The 22,669-nt window shown below is 55.8% G+C and overlaps 2 protein-coding genes across 3 annotated transcripts; one reads left to right on the forward strand and one right to left on the reverse strand.

Moving 5' to 3' along the window:
- Positions 1 to 74: 74 nt before the first annotated feature.
- On the reverse strand, positions 75 to 10,111 carry GAPDHS (glyceraldehyde-3-phosphate dehydrogenase, spermatogenic). The gene is made up of 11 exons (XM_058706221.1): positions 9,925 to 10,111; positions 7,024 to 7,192; positions 6,196 to 6,292; positions 5,907 to 6,013; positions 2,974 to 3,064; positions 2,761 to 2,879; positions 2,313 to 2,394; positions 1,853 to 2,004; positions 1,527 to 1,689; positions 357 to 454; positions 75 to 265 (listed from the first exon to the last, which is right to left on the reverse strand). Exons 1-11 carry the CDS (start codon positions 9,989 to 9,991, stop codon positions 193 to 195), a joined length of 1,218 nt encoding a protein of 405 aa, XP_058562204.1. The 5' UTR covers positions 9,992 to 10,111; the 3' UTR covers positions 75 to 192.
- A 4,524-nt stretch (positions 10,112 to 14,635) lies between these two features.
- On the forward strand, positions 14,636 to 19,142 carry SBSN (suprabasin). Of its 2 annotated transcripts, XM_058706220.1 has the most exons (5): positions 14,645 to 15,059; positions 16,410 to 16,655; positions 17,909 to 17,974; positions 18,070 to 18,114; positions 18,964 to 19,142. In XM_058706220.1, the coding sequence occupies exons 1-5, from the start codon at positions 14,685 to 14,687 to the stop codon at positions 18,985 to 18,987; spliced, it is 756 nt and encodes a 251-aa protein (XP_058562203.1). In that variant the 5' UTR covers positions 14,645 to 14,684; the 3' UTR covers positions 18,988 to 19,142. The 2 variants fall into 2 exon arrangements, with proteins under 2 accessions (XP_058562202.1, XP_058562203.1); XM_058706219.1 differs by having other exon boundaries at positions 14,636 to 16,655.
- Positions 19,143 to 22,669: the final 3,527 nt, after the last annotated feature.

Below are 22,669 nucleotides of genomic sequence, written 5' to 3' on the forward strand. Positions count from 1 at the left end.
GCCGGCGGAGCGCGTTTGAGTGCGGGGCGCGCCGTGACCCCGTAGTGACCGGCGCAGAGACACGGGCGCGACAGTGAGCACTCTGCGTTTTTATTTCACAACTGGGCGCCTTCCTTCTTCGGGGGAGGCGGCAACGGGAGGTACGGGTTCCGGCCCCGGAGCCCAGGGGAACAGAAGAGGGGTCGTCTTGCTTCACCCGTCTCGGCTGAACATGTAGAGGAGCAGGTCCACCACCCGGTGACTGTAGCCGTATTCGTTGTCGTACCTGGGGAGGGAGGAGGCGGGTCAGGGGATTCCTCTCGACCACTCCCGCTCTCCCCCCCCGCCCCCAATCTCTCGGACTCCTTCCCCCTCACCAGGAAATGAGCTTCACGAAGTTGTCGTTGAGCGCGATGCCGGCGTTGGCATCGAAGATGGACGAGTGGGTATTGCTCACAAAGTCCGTGGAGACAACCTGGGCGTTCGAATTTCAAGATAAAGTGTGGGTCGCCGAGCAAGGACCTCCAGGAGCCCAGGCTCCGACTCTTAGGCACATTGGCCATCCATTCGTTTGCAGTATCTGGTGGAGCCCTGCTGTGTCCGGGTTCTGGGGATGGTATGAGGAAGGCATACCGGGGCTTTGCCTGCTGGGGGTGGCCAAAGGACTAAGAAGGCGAACACCCTCATGCTGCACCAGTAAACATGACTTCCTGGTAACGATGCGGGCACTCAGAGCGGGCCGGCACGCAGGCCCTCTCTGAGGCGAGGTGGTCAGGCTGGGTCTGGATGTCTAGGAGCATCTGGTCAACTCAGGCCCTCAGCAGTGCCTGAGGTGGAAGGAGCTACAACACAGAGGCCCTGAGGCCTTGGGCCTTGTGTGGTGTTAAGGCCACAGAGGAAGGTGTTCAGCAGTCGGGGGGATGTGATCTGATTTGCTTAAAACGAGATCCCGGTGGCTGTGTGAGAGTGGACCTATAGGAACTAAAGCACAGAGGCAGCACCAAAGGTGGGTGTACAGAGATGGCATGACGGGAGCAAAGGGATGGTGACATCCTTTCTTCACAGGGAGGCCACCGGGCCACGGCCTGTCCCAAGTAAGCGTTGAAAAATGGGAGCCATTGTCTTGTTCACTAAGCATGTATCGAGCACCTGCTGTGTGCCAGGCCCCGGGAAGATGGCTGGGGCCATGGAGGTAAAAAGATAGTCCCAAAGTCCGTGCTTTCTTGTGCACGTGCTAGCGGTGCCAATAGTGACTATGAAATGAAATTTCAGGGAAATTTCAAGGGAAAGGGCCAGAAAGAGATTATCTTATTGAGGACAGAAATTGACGTAGAGACTCGGAGGTGAGGGCAGACTATGTGGCCACCTGGAAGAAGAGCTATCCAGACCACAGGAATAGCAAGTGCAAAGACCCTGAGGCCGGGACAGCAGACCTTCCCAGCCCTGCAGTCCCTATCTTGATACATTGTGAGCAGCTCTTTGGCAAGTGGACAATCACATTTCCTCCTCAGAGGGCTCCTCCCAGGGTCCCCCTCCTCAGCCCCTACCTCATCCTCGGTGTAGGCAAGGATGCCAGCCATGGGCCCCTTGGCTGCTGCTTTTATGGCATCTTTGATGGCCTTGTATGAGGTAGGCTGGGCCAGGCGGCAGGTCAGGTCCACAACAGATACATCAGGGGTTGGCACCCGGAACGCCATTCCCGTCAGCTTCCTGGAGAATCCCACATTAGGGGTGGGAGTCAGAACCCAGGGACTTTTCTGTCCATCCCTCGTTGTCTCTGCTTTCCCCTCAGTGGACACCTCAAAGATTGGGGGCCAGTCCAGTCCTCCTGGGTGCACCCCCTGACCCTGGTTGTAACTTTCTGCCCTCATACCCGCTGAGGGATGGGATGACTTTGCCCACGGCCTTGGCAGCCCCTGTGGAGGCTGGGATGATGTTCTGGTGGGCACCCCGTCCATCTCTCCAGGCCTTCTTTGATGGCCCGTCCACTGTCTTCTGGGTGGCAGTGTAGGAATGAACTGTGGTCTTGGGAGAGGAAGAGGGCTGAGTTGTTGAGGCCTTCTCCTAAACTCCCATGCCTCTTTTTCCCAGGCCTGAGGTTCTAACCCAGGTGTGGAGACTGGTGTGGCCACCACCAGAGACCACAGGAGGGCCACGTGCAGGCCAGGGTCCAGCCTTGTCTGCAAGTTGCACAGCGTTTAAGAGACTTTACCACCTGGCTCCTCCTCCCGAAACAAGTCTCTCCCTTTTACCACCACACACTAAGCAAGTCCTGGGAGGAAGGTGTAGAGTTTCCCTGCCATCCCTCCTGCTCCAGCTCCTCTCCAACTCACCATCAGCCCTTCCACGATCCCAAATCGCTCATGGATGACCTTGGCAAGGGGGGCCAGGCAGTTGGTGGTGCAGGATGCATTGCTGAAACGGCCCAGGTGTGCAAGGGCACCGTGAGGTGAGGCCCAGAGCCAGCACTACCCCCTCACCTCTCAGTTTATGCACACAGGCCTGGTTTTGTGAAAGTCAGGATGGGGATGAGAGAGGTCACTGGGGGTGCCTTCAGGCTGAAGGAGGCACCACAAGTGTGGCCGGAGAAGCTCCCCAAGCATGTTCCCCAGGAGCCGTGCCGTTCTAACAGTCTCAGGGTAATGTTAATGTGAAGGTTGTTAAGGCTTCGGCAAGGGAGATGTGAAAGCACCAGGGGGCTATTGGGAGTAGGGGTGAAGAGGGTGAGGCTGGCACGTCCTCTGGGTGCCATCCACACGCTTCAGAATTGCTGCCCGTTACCTGACAATTTTCATGGAGCCAGGGTTATAGTTCGTCTCGTTTACCCCCATGACAAACATGGGTGCGTCTGGTGACGGTGCGCAGATTACCACACGCGCGGCACCTGCCTCAATGTGGTTCTAGAGAAGGAGCACAGATGTCAGGAGGTGCTTCAAATGTCACCCCCCCCACCCCACCCAGCCAGCCAGCCCCAGGCACCTGTCCCCCACTTACCGAAGTTTCCTCTAACGACAGGTACACACCCGTGGACTCCACCACAAAGGGGCTCCCAACAGACTTCCAGGGGATATCTCTGGGCTGCTTGCTGTGGAGGGTGGCAGCGCTGGAGTCAGTCTTTTGCTGCATGGCCTTGCCTTCACAGTCATGGCCTGCACTGTTCAAAAGGCTGACCAGACACCTTCCTGCCTGGCCTGCAACTGTCTTTTCCCCTCACCCCGTACCTAGCTATCCCAGTGGATTTGATCCTGCTGGTTTTGCCTTTCATCACTAACCCCGCCTTGCGGGCCCCTTTTCTTGACTCTACCCCGCCTGCTATGCCTGGGTCCAAGCTGCCACCTTCCTGACTTAAGCCTCAACGCGCCTAGGGGGGCCATCCCTGACTGCTCCCAGCCAGGTCAGGCCCATTCTACATATGCTGCCCAAAATGTGGGCCCCGGCAGGGTGAGGCCTGCCCCGCCGCTTCCGGTCCCCAGCCCTGGTAACCTCCCCACAGCCCTCCTAGTCCCTTGTCCTCCACCGAGAGCCCGGTGCGAGAGGCTGGGCAAGTCTCTGAAGACACTCTACATCCCTGAGAACGGATCCCAGGGGAGAACTGAAGCCTGAGGTGGCCCTGGGGCCTGCAGTGACTAGTGGTTTACATTAGAAAGTAAAGGAGATTCTGTTTGCTGTTTGAGAAGCTCACATTTCCACTTGATAGCCAATGTTTGTATTTGGAACATGAGACACCTAGTGTTTGCTGTCTTCTTCTTGGCTTTAGCCAACAAGCGATAAGTGAATAAACCGCATACTGGTTTTTTCTCTCCACGGGGTTTATCACAACAGTGATATTTTCTTCTGTGGTTATTTGTCAGCATCTGTTTTGTCTTCTAGACCACTCTGTGCCACTGAGCCTGCACCCTGCAGAGGGTTTCAGTGTTGGGGTTTTTTTTGTTAACCATTATACACGCCTGCCACGTACCCGTGTTCTGAGTGCTCTACCTTATTGAACTCCTTTAACCCTGGTGACCTGAGGAGTAGGCACTGTTACTGGCATTTTTCAGAGGAGCCGGCACCTGGGCAGAGGGGAGGAGAGTAGCAGGCAGAGCCGGCTGAGAGGGCAGGCGGGCTGGCCCTGGACGCACTGTGAGAATGGAACAAGCGAACGAACAAGCTGCTTCCCATCTCCCTGGACCGCCACACATGGTTCTCTCCAGTCATCTGTTCTGTCAGGGTGCACTTTTCATCATCTGGCCCAACTAGCTCTTCTCTGCTGCCCCGTTTTTCCTGCCTTCCAAGTTGCGGTGGAGAGGGGAGCACTTCATATTCCTCTGCCGTTGCTGAATTGGCATCGCAGGAGACCCCAGCTCCTTTTCTAGGCTGTCACGGGCCCTGCCCTCCTCTCCAGAGGGCTGTTTTGAGGATTCCATTCATTCTTCAAGGAAGTAGAGTCTACCCAGGGCTAGGGCCTGCGTCTGCAGTGCCAAAGCCGTAATGGCGACACAAAGCAAGAGGGCCCTCCCTGCGAGACGACTGTGGCTTTGTGGGAAAACACCCTTCCCAATGTCCCCCCACACCTGTTAACTTTGGTCGTACTCCCCACTACTGCTGTGGTGGGTATGATCATCGTCCCCAGCAGATACCGTAGGAAACAGGCTAGGACATTTCAGTCTCTTGCCCAAGGTCACCCAGCTAGGAAGGGGTGAAGCGAGGGTAAAACACACAAACCACATGGCTGGTGCCGAGTGCCCGAAGAACATCCACAGTGCAGTGACAAAAGCGGGCGGACAGGGAAGAGCTGCTGGAGTCACCAAGGAAGGCAGCACCTGAGTGCTGGGCGCACACCGAGGGGACAGACGGGATGGGGAAGGCAGGGAGAGTGCCCCAGGTGGCAGGAGCGCCAGGCTGAGCAAGGAAAGGACACGGGATGTCTGAGCAGTGACTGCTGTGCCGGAATTGTGTTAGGGGTTAAGATTCCAAACTTGGCTCAGGCAGCTTATACTCAGGGGCTCTCCAGTCCCGCCTCCACCCACCGTCCTGCTCATCCTGCTCGCACCCAGCCCTGAGTGCCTCGTCACCAGCCCTCCTGCCCCACGCGCATAGACACCGAGGTGCTGGGAGTGGCTGCGGCTGTCTCAAGCGGCAGCAGGGCCAGCTGTGGCTGCTAATTTACATTAGAAAGATAAAGTACGGTTGCGGTTTCCCTTTATAAATTTTTAAATTTTTTGTTATCTTGAAAGTGTTTATATTTGAAAGCATATTAAATATCTAACATTACCGCTTTTGATTTACAGATTCTAAATATATCTTTCAGTGGCAGGAAGGGTACTGATGTCGGTGTGAACCACGTGAAATGGGTACTAAGGAGTCAGCATTGCCCAGGTGTAAGAGATACTCGTTTAGGGTCCCAAGAGGTGGATGGCCGGCTTGGCTGGGATGACATGGAAAGGCAGGGGGGAGCTAATAGTCCTGGGGGCCCCATCAGGAGCTGGGATTTTATTCATGGGGGAATGGGAAGCCATTGGAAGATTTAAGTAGGGGAGTCACCGCGTCCAGGTGATGTTTTTAAAAGGCCTCTGTGGCTGCTCTGTAGGAACCAAGTGGAAGCGGTTGGCTAGGTGGTGATGCCATTTCCTGGGAAGGGAGATGAGTAGGTTTGGGGGTTGAAGGAGAATCAGAAGTTGAGTGTTAAACATTGAGTTGCTCTGCCTGTGAGAAAACATGTAAATGTGTGCTAAATAAAAAGAGTGGGTCGCCTTTCTAGACTAGTGTTTTTACACCATTTTAGGGGCCAGGGACTTCTCAGACCCCTCGAGCCCAGTACCCAGAGGCACGTGCACACACAATTTGGGGGGTTCCGGGCCCCACACAAGGGGCTGGAATCTCATCTGGTCATCTCTACAGCTCCCGTGTTAATCTGCTGCAGGCATGCATCACACAGCTTCCCTTACCACTGGAAGACGTTGATCTCCTGGTTGTCTACGACCAGCTGTCCATTCCTGAATTCCACGTTCCCCTTGTACTGGCCATGGGTGGAGTCATATTTAAACATGTACACCTGTGGGAGACAGGATGGCTCCCAGTCTTGAGTGTCGAGGGTGGAGGAGCTGGCATCCCGAGGGTGTCCCCACCCCGGTGAAGGAGCCACACGGTATCTGGGAGCCTTCCATGGAGCTCTCCCGAGCGCCCTCCCCACTCCAGTCCCACCTTTCCCAGGTCTACCGCCGGCCTGCTGCTCACCATATATTCTGGGTCAATGAATGGATCATTCACTGCCACCACCTTAACACCCTTCTCCATGCAGGCGCGAAGCACCAGGCGGCCGATGCGTCCAAATCTGTCCAGGGACAAGGGTTGTGGGGGTTGTCCTCAGAGTCCTCGCCAGCAGGCAGAGGAGGGGACAGGAGAGAAGGGGATAACAGGAGGTGCACTCTAGGGGACTGGGTGGGACTCAGTCTGGGGAGAGAAGGCAAAGTGCAGCCACTGTCATCTCTTGCCCAGATGTCATCTTCAGCCTCTTTACTGCTTTTGCTACCCATCCAGCCCGTCCCCCTATCCCTAATCTTGTAGCTGGTTGGATCTTGTAGAGCTTAGGTCAAATTATGTCTCATGGCTGGAAAACCTCATGGCTTTTAATCAGTAAAACCAAATCTGGACTGCTTACCATGGCCTGCCAGGCCCCTACCAGCTTTCCCCTGCTCCCTGCCTCCTTTTCTCCCTTGCTTGCTCCCCACCCAGTGCCAGTGTGCTCCATGCACTGACTTCCTGCCTGTTAGCTCACTGAGCTGCCCCAACCTCAGAACTGGCTACCACTACTCTCTCCAGCCTTACTGTACCCAACTTCCATGCTGTTCATGTCATGCGTCACTAAACTGTCGTGTTCCTGATTCCCACCAGAATGTGAGCCCTCTCAGAGTGCACCCCTGTACCTTCTCCCTGTATTTCTCCAGCCAGGATGGGCAGAATGAGAGCACTGATGGTGAGAAATGGGGAGATGCTTCAGGCAGCAACCAGAGGAAAGGCTGGGCCCTAAGCCTTCAGGAGCGGCTAGGGCCAGGCCTGACTCACCCATTGATGCCCACGGTCAGCTTCTGAACCACAGGGACCTTCTTAGGGGCAGGAGGCGGGGCTTCCTCCTTGACTGGCTCAGGTTTAGGCTCTGGCTCAGGCTGGGGCTTGGGCTGTGGCTCTGGCTCTGCCTCAACCTTGGGCTCAGGTGGGGGTGGTGCTCTGGTCACTGTTGAGGAGGGTGGGGACAATGAGCTACGCCACCATAGTGGGAGAGAATGAACCCTTTTTGCCCCCCAGAACCTGTTGCTGGTTCCAGGCCCCTAGTGGCCAACCACCTAGCCCACTGTTTCCCCAACCCACCTGATCCATAGAATGATCAGGGGGTAGGCTTACTTAAAATACCAACGCCTGGGGACGCCTGGGTGGCTCAGTTGGTTAAGTGTCAGACGCCTTGGTTTTCAGCCCAAGTCATGATCTCATGGTTTGTAGTTTGAGCTCTGTGTTGCTGTCAGCGCAGAGCCTGCTTGGAATTCTCTCCCTCTCTCTTTCTGCCTCTCCCTCGCTTGTTCACATGCACTCTCTCTCTCTCTCTCTCTGAAGATAAACTTAAAAAAAAAAAAAAAGATACGCATGCCAGGGCCTCTCCCCTAGAGATTGTAACTCATTATGCATGTATTTTTAACAATCACTTGGAGTGATACTGTCTATGCCTCAGTTTCCTCCTCTGTAAAATGAAAATAATAGTACACTCTCAGAGAGTCACTGTGATTAAATGAGATGATATATGTGATGCTTATGATGGAGTCTAGGAGACAGTCCACATACATTAATATTTCAAAGATTATTTCCCAAACTTGTCTGATAATTGTGCCAACCCCGTGGTCCCCAAGCTGTTCTGATGATAAGAATCCCACGGTCGGCCTCTTCCTAGGGAAATCTGATTCAATAGGTCTACACTGAAGCCAAGGACTCCTGATTCTAAAAGCACTCCAGGTGATTCTTATGCTCAGAGTAGTAGGAAATACAGGTGTATCAAAACACGAAACGAATGGAAACCCGCTCCAGCTTCCACCTCTCCAAATGTACATGCTCCCACTCCCATGCGGCAATTGAAAACCCCTGTGTTTGGAGGTGTGCTAGCTGCGCTAAGATAAGGGCTTGAGGAGAGGAGGGGAGACTTGGAGGCGGCAGTCAGGGGGCCTGGCCGGCAGAGGGTTTCTAGCTGGGAATCAGGCCTGAATGTCAGCCCCTGCCCAGCCACCTGCGTGGTCTTGAGCAAGTGAATGAGCTCTCTGGCCTGTTTCCCCGTGTTGCATCTGCACCTTCTACCTGGGGGCTGCTGTGAAGACTCAGATCTCCAGGCCCAGTAGGTGCTGACCTCAGCGGAGGGAAGAGGTTGTTACCCAGAGTACTTGTGAGGAAAGGAAGAGAGAAGAGGTTGGAGAGGCCCTGGAGGAGGAAGGTGGGTGTTGCTCCCGGCGCCAGAATCAAAGGCACCTGGGAGGCGTTGGGGCTAGGAGCCGTGGGCCAGCTGGCCTGTGGGTCTCCCTGACCTCTATGGGCTGCCGCAGTCCATGTGGTCTGAGTCTGGACTGTGGGTCTCCAGGGGCAATACCAGTTCATGAAGGGATTAAGAGTTTATTGGTGGCACTGACCCTGTGGCTTTGGTGACCTAGGATGTTTGCATTCCTGGGGGATCTGCTTCCGCTATCACGAAAGAGGGAGATTCGTTCATCTGGGCTAAGAGTGGGAATCTGAGACCACTCGGCGGCCTTTCGGGAGAAAACTCGGGTGGCTCTCCTCTCCCACCTGCCCCCAGGCTTTCTCTCTCCTCCCCTCCACTCCAGGGGTGGGGTGCGTGGGCTGGAGGGAAGCTCCTGCACTAGGAAGGAAGAGCCTGAAGGAGCTTCAGTGATGAAGCATCACCTGGTAGGTGAAACAAAGGCAACAGGCGCGTGCTCTCCTAATTAAGATGACGCTCCCCTTTCCTGGGTGCTGCCATGGGCTAGGTGCCGTGCTGAGCTCTCGCGGCCACCTGCTCGCTGAATGCTGTGAGGCAGGAGCGATAAATCCGCCTCACAGAGGGGAAACCGAGGCCCGAGGTCACAGGGCGAGCGCTGAGCAGGCGGGAGGTCCGCAGCGGGCAGCAGCGGACCTGCCCCGCGCAGCTCCTCGGGGGTCCCTCCCACCGCCTCCGGCCCTGGCACCCCGGCCGCGGTCAGTACGGAGGCAGCGGAAGCAGCCGGGGGAATGCCGGTTGCCCTGTGGCAAGACCTGGGTCCATCCGGCTGGGTGCGGTAGGGCTGGCTGCCCAATGGCTTGGGGCAGGGGACTGCGAGTCCCAGTGCTACTATTCTGGTGCTGAGAGACCGAGGGAGGCGGCTCGCGCTCTTCCCTGCCGCTCTGAGTGGGGTCAATAAACACCCTGGTCTCACCAGGTGTTTGTGAGGTTCCAATGAGCGCACGCCTGGAACGTGCTTGGCGCGGCTCTCGCTGTGCACAGGCCGAGGAGGACAAAGCCCACCAACCCCCAAGCGGCCTTTCCGCGCTGGGCGGTAAGAGCGTCCCTCCTACGTGAAACCCGGCTGGCTGAGGTTCTTCAGCAACCTGCGGCCGTTCTCAGAAATGCGCCCTCGTAGACGCGGCTCCGCCCCTGTCCCCGGCCCTTGCTTCCTTGCTCCCACCGCGCGGTGGCGGCGCCACGGCCGATGGGGGCCGCTATCTGGCCCGCCGCCATCGCTATAGAAACCGCTCGGCCAGCTGCGCCGGGGGTAGGGACGGAGGGAAGCGGCTCCGCGGTGGCAGAGTCGCGGGCCAGCGGCGCCGCACCCCGTCTCCTGCCCCCTCCCTCGTGGACACTGGGCGGCGGGCACGCGCGCCGCAGGGGGCTCGGGGCTGCGGGGGGCTCCGGCCCGCCCTTTCTCCCGTTCCCCGGGGTCGCCCCGCTGCCTCCCTCACCCGGGCACGGCTGTCGCAGTAGCTGGACAACGGTGACGTTGGTGAGGACGATGTCGCGTTTCGACATGGCCTAAGGTTTCATTGCCTGGTCGCTCCGGGAGCTGCCGGGACGTTACTGCGGTGCGGGGCGCCCAAGTTAGTGGGGCCGGAGCGTCTCGCCGTGACGTCACAGTGCCCTGTGACGTCACAGAGGAGGCGGTGCGAAGCGTGTGACGTCCGCGCGCGTGCACCGCAGCCCCCAGGCCGCCCGCCACTGACCTCTAGAATAGAATCCAACTTTTTACACTGGTCCCCAAAGCCCTGGTCTGTCTGTCTCTCTCTCTCTCTCTCCCCCCCTCCCCCCCTCTCCCCCTCCCCCCCTCTCCCCCTCCCCCCCTCTCCCCCTCTCCCCCTCTCCCCCTCTCCCCCTCTCCCCCTCTCCCCCTCTCCCCCTCTCCCTCTCTCCCTCTCTCCCTCTCTCCCTCCCTCTCTCCCTCTCTCTCCCTCTCCCTGGGCACACTGGCTGTGTGCTGCTCCTTGACCCTCCTCTGGTTAGTTAGCTGCCTAGCTGCGGTTTGTTTGTTTTTGCCTGGAAAGCCGTGTCCTTGCTCAGCTGCCTCCTGCTATCCCTCCGGCGCCACCCTTTAAGAGAGGCCCTCCTGACTCCCATCTGAAGTTCTGGCCTGCCTCAATCGCTACCGACCATCGCCCTCACCCCCTCAACCCGCCTATCTCCCGGGAGGCTTTGTCCGACTTCGCTCCCTGAGTTAGATGTTCCAGTGTGCAAAACTCCATCGTTATACTCCCTACATTTTAATTTTTCTCACAGCAGATGTCTCTCCCTAAAAATCATCTTGTTTATTCGTTTTCTTGCCGGGTGTCTCTGCCCCCTAGACTCTTGGAGGGCAGAATGCTTGTCTACCTTCACTTTTCTATCCCACTGACTAGAGGAAGGCTTGGCACCTACAGTGCTCACTCAATAAATACCAGAGTGAATACAGAAATACTGCATCCTCACATTTCTTCTGACTCCCAATCTTAAATTTAAGCGACCTCCACGTCAGATCCTCTCACAGCATCCCATTCTTCTTGTGGCTTTTCACATAGTTTGTCATGATCTAGTTATTCATTGACTTGCTCAATGTATCCCCTGTCGTCCACCATGGGGCCTCCACCACCTAAAACTGTGCCTGGGGCAAAGCAGCTTGTGGGACAGATGGACAGATGGCTCCTTTCCTCTAAAGCACTGGGGGTGGGGGCTTGCTTGCACATCTGTGACTCACAGGCAAGGGCCTTCACCTGCAGGGCTAGCTGACACACAGCTGTGACCAAGATTTAGGGAGTGTGGGGGTTTGGGTCAAGAGGGAGTCACCATCTCAGAGAGAGGTGTGGAAGCCAGAAGAGGCAGAATGACACCATAACCTCTTCCTTCCCCAAGCCTTCGTGGGAACTCCGTTTGCCAAGCATCTGCCATGGGACAGGGTGAAGGTGAGGCTCTCCTGTTTGGATGCTTCAGGGAAGGGGAACTGAAAATAAATTGGGTGTACAGATGGGGAAATTTCAATGACTCAAGACCAAAATACAGGTATTAATTAAAAGGGGGACAAACTTAACATGTATGATGGGGGCTGTGGAAGATCACCCAAATGAAACCAGGACTGAAGAGGGGCCAGTTTTGTACAACTTTACAATGACAGATGTGGAAAGCTAGATGCAATTAAAAATTTTCTTAGAAAATATAAAGGGGTGGGGCACCTAGGTGGCTCAGTCGGTTGAGCGACCGACTTCAGTTCAGGTCATGATCTCCTGGTTCACAAGTTCGAGCCCTGCGTGGGGCTCTGTGCTGACAGCTCAGAGCCTGGAGCCTACTTCGGATTCTGTGTCTTCCTCTCTCTCTGCCTCTTCCCTGGTGCGCGCGCTCTCTCTCTCTCTCTCTCTCTCTCCCTCTCTCTCTCAAATATAAACATTAAGAAAATATAAAGGATCCATAGTGATGTAAAAAGAAATGGCAAATCTGAGCCGGCCAATAACAAAAGAAGAAACAGAGTTAAGATTTATCCTCCCAAAGGCTGACCCAGATCCAGATGACTTTATGGGCAAGATATACTAAAGCAGAGGTGCCTGGATGGCTCAATTGGTTAGGTGTCAGACTTCGGCTCAGGTCATGATCTCGTGGTTTGTGAGTTCGAGCCCTGTTTTGAGCTCTGTGCTTACAGCTCAGAGCCTGGAGCCTGCTTCAGATTCTGTGTCTCTCTCTCTCTCTCTGCCCCTCCCCCCACTCACACTGTTTCTCTCTCTTTCTCTCTCTCTCTCAAAAATAAACATTAAAAAAAAAAAGAATAATTAAAAAAAGATCTGCCAAAGCCTCAGGAACAGTCCATAGGAATGGTTGCAGATCCTAACCAGAGCGGGGAGGCCCTGGGCAGGGCATGTGCTCTCTGAGGCCGCGTATGTGCTCCCACCGCTCCCTCCCGGGGACTGTTTGCTGTGACGCTGGGCCACAGAAACCTCTTTGACTTGCTTTAGAGAAGCAACAGGGCCACATGACCAAAGCCAGCAGAGGACAGCAAAGGAAGGACGACTCCAGGCCAGTCTCTTATGGCGCCAGATGCCAAAGTCCTGAATCAAGTAGTGGCAAATGGGAACGGGCCTGAGAAGCACTGGGCCTGCTGGGAGATGGTGGGATGGGCAGAGAGAGGGGTGGAAGGATATGATGGAGTGCATTCAAAAGGAGAAACCCCACCTCTCAATCTCAGGGCGGATTAGGATTCTGAAGTTCACCACCCGCCCCTCCCCACCCTGCAATCTCCTGGCACGGGAAACTCCCTCATTTAGGCACCGGACAAGGGCAGAAGAGCCACACCTGAGGTTGCCCAGGGATTTGGCTTTGTCCCTGGAGCGTGAAACTGGGAGACAGATTTAAGGAGTTCAAGCTTGGAGACGTGGCACGGTTTGTCGCCCTCTACAGGAGTGACTAGAAATGGCAGAAGCCCCTGGGTCTCTGGGCCTGGGCGTCAGGACCCCGGGTGGCACCATGGGTCCTCCAAGGGGGGTGGGCCTTTGAACAGAGCTGACAACACGTGCAGATTCTCACCACACCTGGGCACCCACGCACATAACTCTGCCACCCCCGCTCACTCACACCCTGTACATTCCTTCCTGTGAGCCTTCCCACCGGGAATCCCACCTCCACCCCCTCTCTGTCTCTCCCTTTGGCATCAAAGCCCAAATCTCTTTCACCCCTGCACCCAACTTACCCACACACTGGCTCTCATTCTTCTGGACTCCGCCTGCCTCTAAACTAGCCCCAGATAACGATGCTGCCACAGACCGACCAGCCACCACCTGCCCTTCCTTCTGGTGACCTTTGTCATGCCCAGGCTAGACTCCCGGCTGTTCCCCTCCAACCCCTGCCACCATGTGAATGCTTGGGGCTTTAGGCTGGGACCGAGGAGGCCCCAGGGGGAGGAGGGAAGGAAGGATGAGCCCCTGGCCTCCAGCCCAGGTTCTGGCTGACACTCTCTTGCTGCCCCCGGTCTTCGGCCCCTCCCCATGGCTGCCTCAACCGGCTTTTCAGGAGACACTGCGTCCTGTCCCAACGCAATGCAATCAGTCCTCTGCCCTTGCCCAAGGCCTAGGAAGCAGGAGCCAAGGTTCTGTTATGAGAATGTGTCCTGGCTCCAAAATCTGTAACCCTCCCCAAGGGGCCTTATGCTGCTCTGGGGACCCAGGAACCCCTCTCTCCAGCGCCCTCTGAGACTCAGGCTCCCTTAGCAAGCATACTATGTGTACTTACATCACATACTTTTGGGGAGTGCTTCTTTTAATCCATCCACTTGTTTAGCCTGGAAATATTAACTGAACCCCAGGCAATGTTCTAAAAATTGAGGATGTAGCAGTGACCAACACAAAAGCCCTGTCCTCTGGAAGTTTACAATCTGATAGGTGATGCAGACAATATAAAAGATAATTTTGGGTCATGGTAAATACTTATAAAAATAAAAACAAAAGGATGATATCATCCAATATAACTGAGAGACAACCAGGGAAGGTTTTTGTCTTGTTTCGTTTTTTGTTTTTAGAAGGCGACATCTGAGTCAAGAGCAGAATAAGGAAGAACTCACCATGTGAAGATCTGAGTTGTGCATTGCAGACAGGGAAGACGGCAAGTGCAAAGGCCATGGAGGCAGGAAGAAACCTGGTGTGTCTGAGGACCAGGGAGAAGACCCATGGGGCTGGGACGCGGTAAGTGTAGGGCAGGGGGCATCTACTGGAACAGTAAGAGCAAGGTCTGATGACTCCTTCAACTCCCTAAGAGTGCTCTCCTTCCCTTGACTGCACCTCCCATCGCCCCAGACTCTCACTACTGGGGAGACGATCCTTCTGTCCCCCAAGAGGAGTGAAGAGCCAGGCCTGGGTCGTGAGGATGGGGGTGCTGGAAGGTGGGGTTGGGAGAGAGGAGACCTGGATGGTGGGGGAGGAATGAAAAGAGGGGGTGGTTGGAAGGGAGGCCATCTGGGCTTTGGGGTGGAGGGCCTGAAATGGGCAAGAGGCGAAGATGCCACGTGAGTGTTCTCCATTCATGACTCACCCTTTCTGCCTCCTCCTCTTCATTGCTCAACTCAAAGCTCTCTGGGAAATACCTCCCTGACTGGGGACCAAGTCAGTGCCTCACAGGGTAATTGAGTCATGAGGGGTGGAGAAGAGGGAGGGAGGTAGAGGATAAATAGCAGCTTTGCTTCTCTGGCTCCTCTCTGCATCCTCCCCACCCTGCCAACAACATGCACCTTGCCAGTTTGCTCAGCTCCTGCTCCCTCCTACTGCTCTGGGGGGCCCTTCCTGGATGGGCGGCCAGTGATGACCCCATTGAGAAGGTCATTGAAGGAATCAACCGAGGGCTGAGCAATGCAGAGAGAGAGGTGGGCAAGGCCCTGGAAGGCATCAATAATGGAATCACTCATGCTGGAAGGGAAGTGGAGAAAGTTTTTAATGGACTTAGCCACATGGGGAGCCAAGCTGGCAAGGAGCTGGACAAGGGCGTCCAGGGGCTCAACAACGGCTTGGACAAGGTAGCCCATGGGATCAACAATGGCATCGGACAAGCAGGAAAGGAAGCAGAGAAGTTTGTCCATGGGGTCAACAACGCTGCTGGACAGGTTGGGAAGGAGGCAGACAAAGTGATTCAGGGGGTCCATCATGGAGTCAACCAGGCGGGAAGCGAGGCAGGGAGGTTTGGCCAGGGGGTCCACCAAACTGCTGGGCAGGCTGGGAATGAGGCGGGGAGGTTTGGCCAGGGGGCCCATCATGGGGTTAACCAGGCTGGGAAGGAGGCAGAGAAGTTTGGTCAGGGGATCCATCATGGGGTCAACCAGGCTGGGAAGGAGGCAGAGAAGCTTGGTCAGGGGATCCATCATGGGGTCAACCAGGCTGGGAAGGAGGCAGAGAAGTTTGGTCAGGGGATCCATCATGGGGTCAACCAGGCTGGGAAGGAGGCAGAGAAGTTTGGTCAGGGGATCCATCATGGGGTCAACCAGGCTGGGAAGGAGGCAGAGAAGTTTGGTCAGGGGATCCATCATGGGGTCAACCAGGCTGGGAAGGAGGCAGAGAAGTTTGGTCAGGGGATCCATCATGGGGTCAACCAGGCTGGGAAGGAGGCAGAGAAGTTTGGTCAGGGGATCCATCATGGGGTCAACCAGGCTGGGAAGGAGGCAGAGAAGTTTGGTCAGGGCATCCATCATGGGGTCAACCAGGCTGGGAAGGAGGCAGAGAAGTTTGGTCAGGGGATGCATCATGGGGTCAACCAGGCTGGGAAGGAGGCAGAGAAGCTTGGTCAGGGGATCCATCATGGGGTCAACCAGGCTGGGAAGGAGGCAGAGAAGCTTGGTCAGGGGATCCATCATGGGGTCAACCAGGCTGGGAAGGAGGCAGAGAAGTTTGGTCAGGGCATCCATCATGGGGTCAACCAGGCTGGGAAGGAGGCAGAGAAGCTTGGTCAGGGGATCCATCATGGGGTCAACCAGGCTGGGAAGGAGGCAGAGAAGTTTGGTCAGGGCATCCATCATGGGGTCAACCAGGCTGGGAAGGAGGCAGAGAAGTTTGGTCAGGGGATGCATCATGGGGTCAACCAGGCTGGGAAGGAGGCAGAGAAGTTTGGTCAGGGGGTACACCATGGGGTTAGCCAGGCTGGGAAGGAGGCAGAGAAGTTTGGTCACGATGTTCATTATGTTGCAGGGCAGGCTGGGGGAGAGGGAGACAAAATAGTCCAAGGGGTCCATCCTGGAGTCAACCAGGCTGGGAAGGAGGTGGAGCAGTTTGGCCAGGGAGTCCACCATGGGGCTAATGAGGCCTGGAAGGAGGCAGAGAGGTTTGGCCAGGAGGCCAACTACGCTGCAGGACAGGGTGGGAAAGAGGGAGAGAAAGTGGTCCCAGGGGTCCACCAGGGAGTCAACCAGGCTGGGAAGGAGGTGGAGCACTTTGGCCAGGGTGTTCACCATGCCGTTGAACAGGCCGGAAAGGAGGCAGACAAAGTGGTCCAAGGGGTCCACGATGGGGTCAACCAGGCCGGGAAGGAGGCAGAGAAATTTGGTCAAGGGGTCAACCACGCTGCCGGCCAGGCTGGAAAGGAAGCGGAGAAACTTGGCCAAGGTGTCCACCATGCTGCTGGCCAGGCCGGGAAGGAGGTGGACAGGTTGCAGCAGAATGTTCATAATGGGGTCAACCAAGCCGGCAAGGAGGCCAACAAGCTGCTGAATGTAGGTGAACAGGGGTGGGGAACTGGGGAGAAGGGGCTGGGGGAGGGAAAGTTAAACCCTTGGGACATTTGGGTAGTCCATGTAGCCTCGATTCGGTGAGAGAAGCTTGGGCAGCTCCATGGCCACGCTCCTTCTCTGGGCTCAGCTGGTCAGATGGAGCAAACCACCTCATGGCAAAGCCCTGTATCAGACAGCGTGAAAGGGGCCCAGCCCCACCTTCAGGGAGCTGCCCTCCCAGTTGAGGAGGTGTAAAGAGAGGCACACGAAGCCTCTCCTGGGGAACAGGAAGTGGTTACTGAGCCAAGATCTGTGGCAGTGCAAACAGAGTGAGTGTTGAGAAAACCCAGAGCATCAGAGGAAGCATGGGGAATGGCTTCTGGAGACAAGCCCTTTTCTGCTTCATTTTCATAACAAGCCTCTGAGGTAGGCAGGGTGAGGGTGCTGACTCCCTGATTCTCAGATAAGGAAATGGAAGCTCACTGAGGTTTTCAGGGGACTTGCCAAGGTCCTGTGGCTAGCACTCAGCAGAACGGGCACCAAGGAGGGGGCATGGGGACCAGAAGGCTGACCCCTGCCTGCTTCAATTCCCCATGCTCCAATCTCCACAAAGAATCTTTAGGACACCATCTTGAGGACTGACCCAGACCTCGACCTTGAAGCCGACAGCCACATCGGCTGCCAGGCAGGGACCCAGGGGTGGGTGGGGAGGAAGGGACTCTGCAGAAAGTATACGGGGTGGAGGGGTGGGCTCTGGGTCAGACAGCAGTCTTCGTTGGGAAGAGGTCAGGAGGGGGAGGTTTGTTGTGGGATTCAAGGCTGACCACAGCAGCAGAGGCACTGCTGAGTATCTGGGGATAAAATTAGGACAGGGATCAACCCACGTTAGGGATCAGGTCAGAGGGGGTAGAGCCGAGGTCGGGCTGAGGTCACACTAGGATCTGTGTGGGTTCTCTGGGTTCCCTTTCCAGTCAGGGCCTTCTCAGCAACAGGGCATTCGTTCAGTGAAATAAGAGGGAATTGGGGGAAAACTAGTCAGGAGGGGGCAGACATCCTTCCAGGCATTTCTTCTCATCTCACAGAATTCCCACAGCAACATGGGCTCTGGGTTTTCCTTCTGGACAGTGAGGGGGCAGGGGGTTAGCCTATGCCTCCCACCCCGGCCCCTGCTACAGGGCAGCAGGTCAGCGGTGGAAGATGAACTTGGAACCCCTCAAGGGCTGACGGGTTATAATGAGTCTGGGCTTCATCCACAGGGCACTCATCCAGGCGTTTCCACCGGCCAGCACGGAGGGGGCGCAACCACAACATTAACATCTGGAGTAAGTCTCCCAAGCAGCACGAGGGAGGGGAGGCCCCGCTAGGGGGGGCGGTGGGGCACGTGCTGGTGACCAACCCTCTTGTACTTGAATTCCAGGCCTCGGTCAACAAGGCCTTCCTCAACTTTCCAGCTCTGTGGCAGGTGAGTGCCCACGTGGCTTCTACATTGTGCTCTTGGCCTCTGGAGACATAGTCACATCCCTTCCCACTGCCCGTTCACGGACAATGTCACGGTGGGCAGACTCTCAGCCTTGCAGAGGCCATCCATTCGACCTGTTTCCCAGCTCTGGCCTTCCCTTCCTTTGCCTGCTCTGTGTCCCTCGCCCCCTCTTGTGGCTCCTTTCCATTCCCGTGGAGGTGGACATAAGCTGGCAAAAGAGACTCACGGGGGGCCAGCGGGGGAGGCACTGCCGAAACCCTCCCCTCTCTGTGCCCAACACTTCTCACCAGCTTTCCTCCCTCAACGCACTGTGAGTCCCTCTGCTGCCCAGCCTCTGCTGCCTTACAGCCATATGCCGGTGGGAGGCGGGGGGAGCCTGCCGCTCTGTCCATTGCCTGGCTGATAGGCACCCCCTCGCCCCCCAGTATAAAGACTCCTGTGGGACCCTGCTCCCTACTCTGGGCCCAAAGCAAAGTCCTAGCTCTTCTCTTTGCAATTAGTACCTGAGCCGCAAGAGACTGGGACATACGGATGAGGGTGGGAACAGCCCCAAGGCACACCCTTGTTTATTCCTGGGCCGTGGGGGTGGCAGGGGATCCTCTGAGGCAAAATGGACAAGGCCCCTGGGCTCCCACAGAGGCCCCTGGCACCTCTGCCTGGGAGGGCTGGCTCCCTATTCTTCCTGAATCTAGGAGTCTAGGACATAAGCAAGTCCGAGGTCAGAGAAGCTAGTGTCAATGTCCCTCTCATTTTCTAGGGGGCTGAGGACAGAGGCCTTGGTCCCCTCAGGGCCGCGTTCCCTGCATTCACTCCCTCTCTCCTCTCTTCCAGAGCGTCATCGCCATCATTCCCTAAACTGATGCACTGGCCTTACTCAGCAGACTGACTTTCCTGTTGTCATACTAGCTGACAGGACCTGGAGGAGCTGGGGGTGGGGGGACAGATTTCCTGAGTCTCGCAAGGGGTCTGTACTGGGATTTGTGAATAAATACGACGCGCTTTTACTCTCATCATGGTCCGCCGGGCTCCCTGAGGAGGGGTTGGTTGAGGGGAGGGGGGAGGATTCTCTTTTCTCTTCTTGCTACTTTGTTGAAGGAGCTGGGGGAGGGGGTGACACACAGCGGGGCTGAGCTGGAGACGTAGTCGGGCTGGTCAGAGGCAAGAGGGCACTCAGAGGGAGGAGCCATGCCTCGCTGGCGTGCAGCATCGCGCATGCTCAGCACTGAGAGGAGCATCCGGGCCGAAAAAGCGGGCAGTGGGGGAGGAAGCACGAGGAAGAGAGTGGCGGGTACCTAGTGCAGCCCCAGGGAGTGGCGTCCTCATTGGGGGGTGTGGCCCGGAAGGAATAACAAGGGCAACTTGTATTTATTGTGCATTGCTGGGCTCCCTGCTGGGTGCGTGACCTCACTAGGTAAGAGGTTCTGTCATGGCCCCTTTTACTAGAGAAGCACATGGAGGCTCCCGCAGATTAAGAAACATGGCCAAGGTCACATAGGAAGTAGAGGAGAAACAAGAGCTACAAAGCATGTTCTTAACATAGTCTTTTCCTGTTTGGCACCCGTGTGTGTCAGGGCGTGGGGTGGGGGGCATCCGTGCAAAGGAGAGAGGGAGGAGTTGCGTGTGGGAGATGCTTGCACGGGGAGGAGGACCAAAGGCTCAGGTGGCAGGCACACCGATGACAGGAGGGCGGGCCTCTTTACAAGACATGAACGGTGACGCGGAAGGCCGGGCTTTCGGATGTGCGGTAGCAGCTACTGCTTACTAAGCACTTACTAGGTTCCAGTACTGTGTGAAGACCTAGAACCATTTAAGCCTCTCACAACCCAAAGGCAGAAGTCCTCTTGTGATGCCCATTGTATGGATGAGGAAACGGAGGCTCAGCGGGGCCAGGGCCTTGGCTGTCTATTGATAGAACCTGACCTTTCCAAATTGCCTGGAAAGTCTCCAGAATGCACTGGCCTGCATAGGATCAGATGCCTGCGGGCAGCTTCCTTTCCTTCCAGGGGCCAGAATTTCCTTCTATATGAAGGGGGGCGGGGCATCTGCAGGGGAGGACTGCAAACATGGCTTCCAGCTCCAAAATTCCATCACTTGTGGGGCCAAAAATTAGAGACGAAAATTGCCCTTGGGGAATTTACAGGCTTCCTGGGGATACAAGGCATATAAACAGAATATGAAAACAAATACAAAGCAATGCCTCGGTGAGAACTAAACGCCACACCAGGAGGGGCGGGGCCTGCATGGTGACCTTCCTGACCCTTCTGGTTAACTGCATTTTTCCGGATTTGCAGAATACCATCATTTTTATCACATAGGGTCCTTCCCTTCCCCGGCGATATTTTGATTTGAAAATATTTCAAATGTAAAGTTTTTTTTTGTTTTTTTTTTGAGTGAGAGAGTGTGAGCTGGGGAGAGAGGCAGAGGGAGAGAGAAAAAGAATGTTAAAAAAATTTTTTTTAATGTTTATTATTTATTTTAGAGAGGGAGACAGAATGTGAGCCAGGAGGGGTAGAGAGAGAGGGAGACACAGAATCCGAAGAGGTTCCAGGCTCTGAGCTGTCAGCACAGAGCCTGATGCAGGGCTGGAACTCACAAACTGTGAGATCATGACCTGAGCCAAAGTCGGATGCCCAACTGACTGAACCACCCAGGCGCGCGCGCGCGCACACACGCACACACACACACACACACACACACACACACCCACAGAGGATCTTAAACAGTCTTCATGCTCAGCTGGGGCCTGATGTGGGGCTTGTTGCCATGACCCTGGGATCATGGCCTGAGGCAAAATCAAGTCTGATGCTCAGCCAACTGAGCCACCCAGGTGCCCCCAAGATGAAAGAATTTTATAGTGAATACCTGTGTACCCACCATTTAAAATCTGCCATTAACATTTTACTCTGCATGGGGTGCCTGGCCAGCTCGGTTGGTGGAGCATGCGACTCTTGATTTCGGGGTTGTGAGTTCAGGTCCCCCACACCGGGTGTGGAGCCTACTTAAAATAGCTTTAAAAAAGTATAAATTCATTTTACTCTGATTGCTTTCTGACACATCCATCTGTCACGTGTCTATTCATCTAGCCACACATCAATACGATTTTTTTTAATGTTTATTTTTGAGAGACAGAGCGCAAGTGAGCAGAGGAGGGTCAGAGAGAGAGGGGGACAGAGGACCTGAAGCGGGGTCCGTGCTGACAGCAGAGAGCCCGATGTGAGACTCAAACTCACGAACAGAGAAGCGTGCGTTCATATTACGCATCTACTGAGGGTCTACTCTGTGCTGGAGCTCGTTTCATACAAACTGGAGGAGTCCCTTCTGGAAAGGGCATGTTCAAGGGCATCATTCTTTCCTAAAGGCAAAGCTTTCAGTGCTCTTATTTGTGTGCACATTTTCTTGCTGGTCTGCCTGCGTGGGTCCTGAAGGTGCCAGGGATAAGGGATAATCATGTGCGTGGGGAGTGTCAATCCCGAGAGGCTTCTGGGAAACAAGGGCTTCTCAGGTTTCGAAGAGGCATGGCTCACCTCGGCCTCGGCCTCGGGCCTGGCGTGCGGTTCCCTCTGCTGGGAATATTCTCTGTGGCCCTCCCGTCCCCTGCGTTGGCTCCTCCTTACCCTTCAGGTCTCAGCTACCTCGGCCACACAAGCCACCTTTGTTAACGCTCTCTCGTGGCTCACCGATCTCCTCTTCATAGTGCTTGTGTAAGCACAGTGTGTAATTACATGTCTACTCGTCTGACGTCCGTTCCCCCCCAGACTGACATGTTCGAGAGGAGAGGTGGAGGAGCCCAGGCACCAGTGGCCGGCAGCTGGTAGGGGGGAGGCTACCGCCTCGAGCAGACTTGGTTTCCCTCTCGGCCATGGAATAAGGGGGACAGGAAGGAGGCGCCTGAGAGAGGCAGGTGGAGGCAGGCTAGGGGGTGAGGAGAGGAGGGGCCGGTTTCTGCAGCCGGGGAAGAACAGGGAGGGGAGCTTGGGCGGGACCCTCACGGCCCTCTTTTACTGGGTGCTGACTCCGGCTGTGCCGAGCGCTCACCCACATGATTCATCCCGCGCTCACAAGCGCCCACGTGAGGCAGGTACCGTGATGGTCCCCCTCCCGGGCCGAGGCCACCCAGCTGGTAAGTGGCAGTGGCCCGGCTCCTAGTCAAGAGCGTCTCCTTGCTGGTGGTCGCTGCTCGCCAGGTGGCCCGCTTCCCGGGGACCCTTGGGGAGGAGGAGGGGACTACTTCAAAATAAGTCCTTTTAAAAATTAAGTTTCTGGGGCGCCTGGGTGGCGCAGTCGGTTAAGCGTCCGACTTCAGCCAGGTCACGATCTCGCGGTCCGTGAGTTCGAGCCCCGCGTCAGGCTCTGGGCCGATGGCTCAGAGCCTGGAGCCTGCTTCCGATTCTGTGTCTCCCTCTCTCTCTGCCCCTCCCCCGTTCATGCTCTGTCTCTCTCTGTCCCAAAAATAAATAAAAAACGTTGAAAAAAAAAATTTAAAAAAAAAAAAAATTAAGTTTCTTTCTTTTTTTTAATTTCTTTTTCTTTTCTCTTT

This window comes from Neofelis nebulosa, chromosome 17 (genome assembly GCF_028018385.1).
Source record: "Neofelis nebulosa isolate mNeoNeb1 chromosome 17, mNeoNeb1.pri, whole genome shotgun sequence".
Lineage (NCBI taxonomy): Eukaryota > Metazoa > Chordata > Mammalia > Carnivora > Felidae > Neofelis > Neofelis nebulosa.

Excerpts from the sequence above, each read along its gene's own strand:
- SBSN (XM_058706219.1), top strand. The coding sequence starts at position 14,685 with ATGCACCTTGCCAGTTTGCTCAGCTCCTGCTCCCTCCTACTGCTCTGG. Across the intron at positions 17,975-18,069 it reads CCACAACATTAACATCTGGA|GCCTCGGTCAACAAGGCCTT; the intron begins GTAAGTCTCCCA and ends CTTGAATTCCAG. Across the intron at positions 18,115-18,963 it reads ACTTTCCAGCTCTGTGGCAG|AGCGTCATCGCCATCATTCC; the intron begins GTGAGTGCCCAC and ends CCTCTCTTCCAG.
- GAPDHS (XM_058706221.1), bottom strand. The coding sequence starts at position 9,991 with ATGTCGAAACGCGACATCGTCCTCACCAACGTCACCGTTGTCCAGCTA. Across the intron at positions 6,293-7,023 it reads CTGACCGTGGGCATCAATGG|ATTTGGACGCATCGGCCGCC; the intron begins GTGAGTCAGGCC and ends GTCCCTGGACAG. Across the intron at positions 2,395-2,760 it reads GGCTCCATGAAAATTGTCAG|CAATGCATCCTGCACCACCA; the intron begins GTAACGGGCAGC and ends GGGCCGTTTCAG.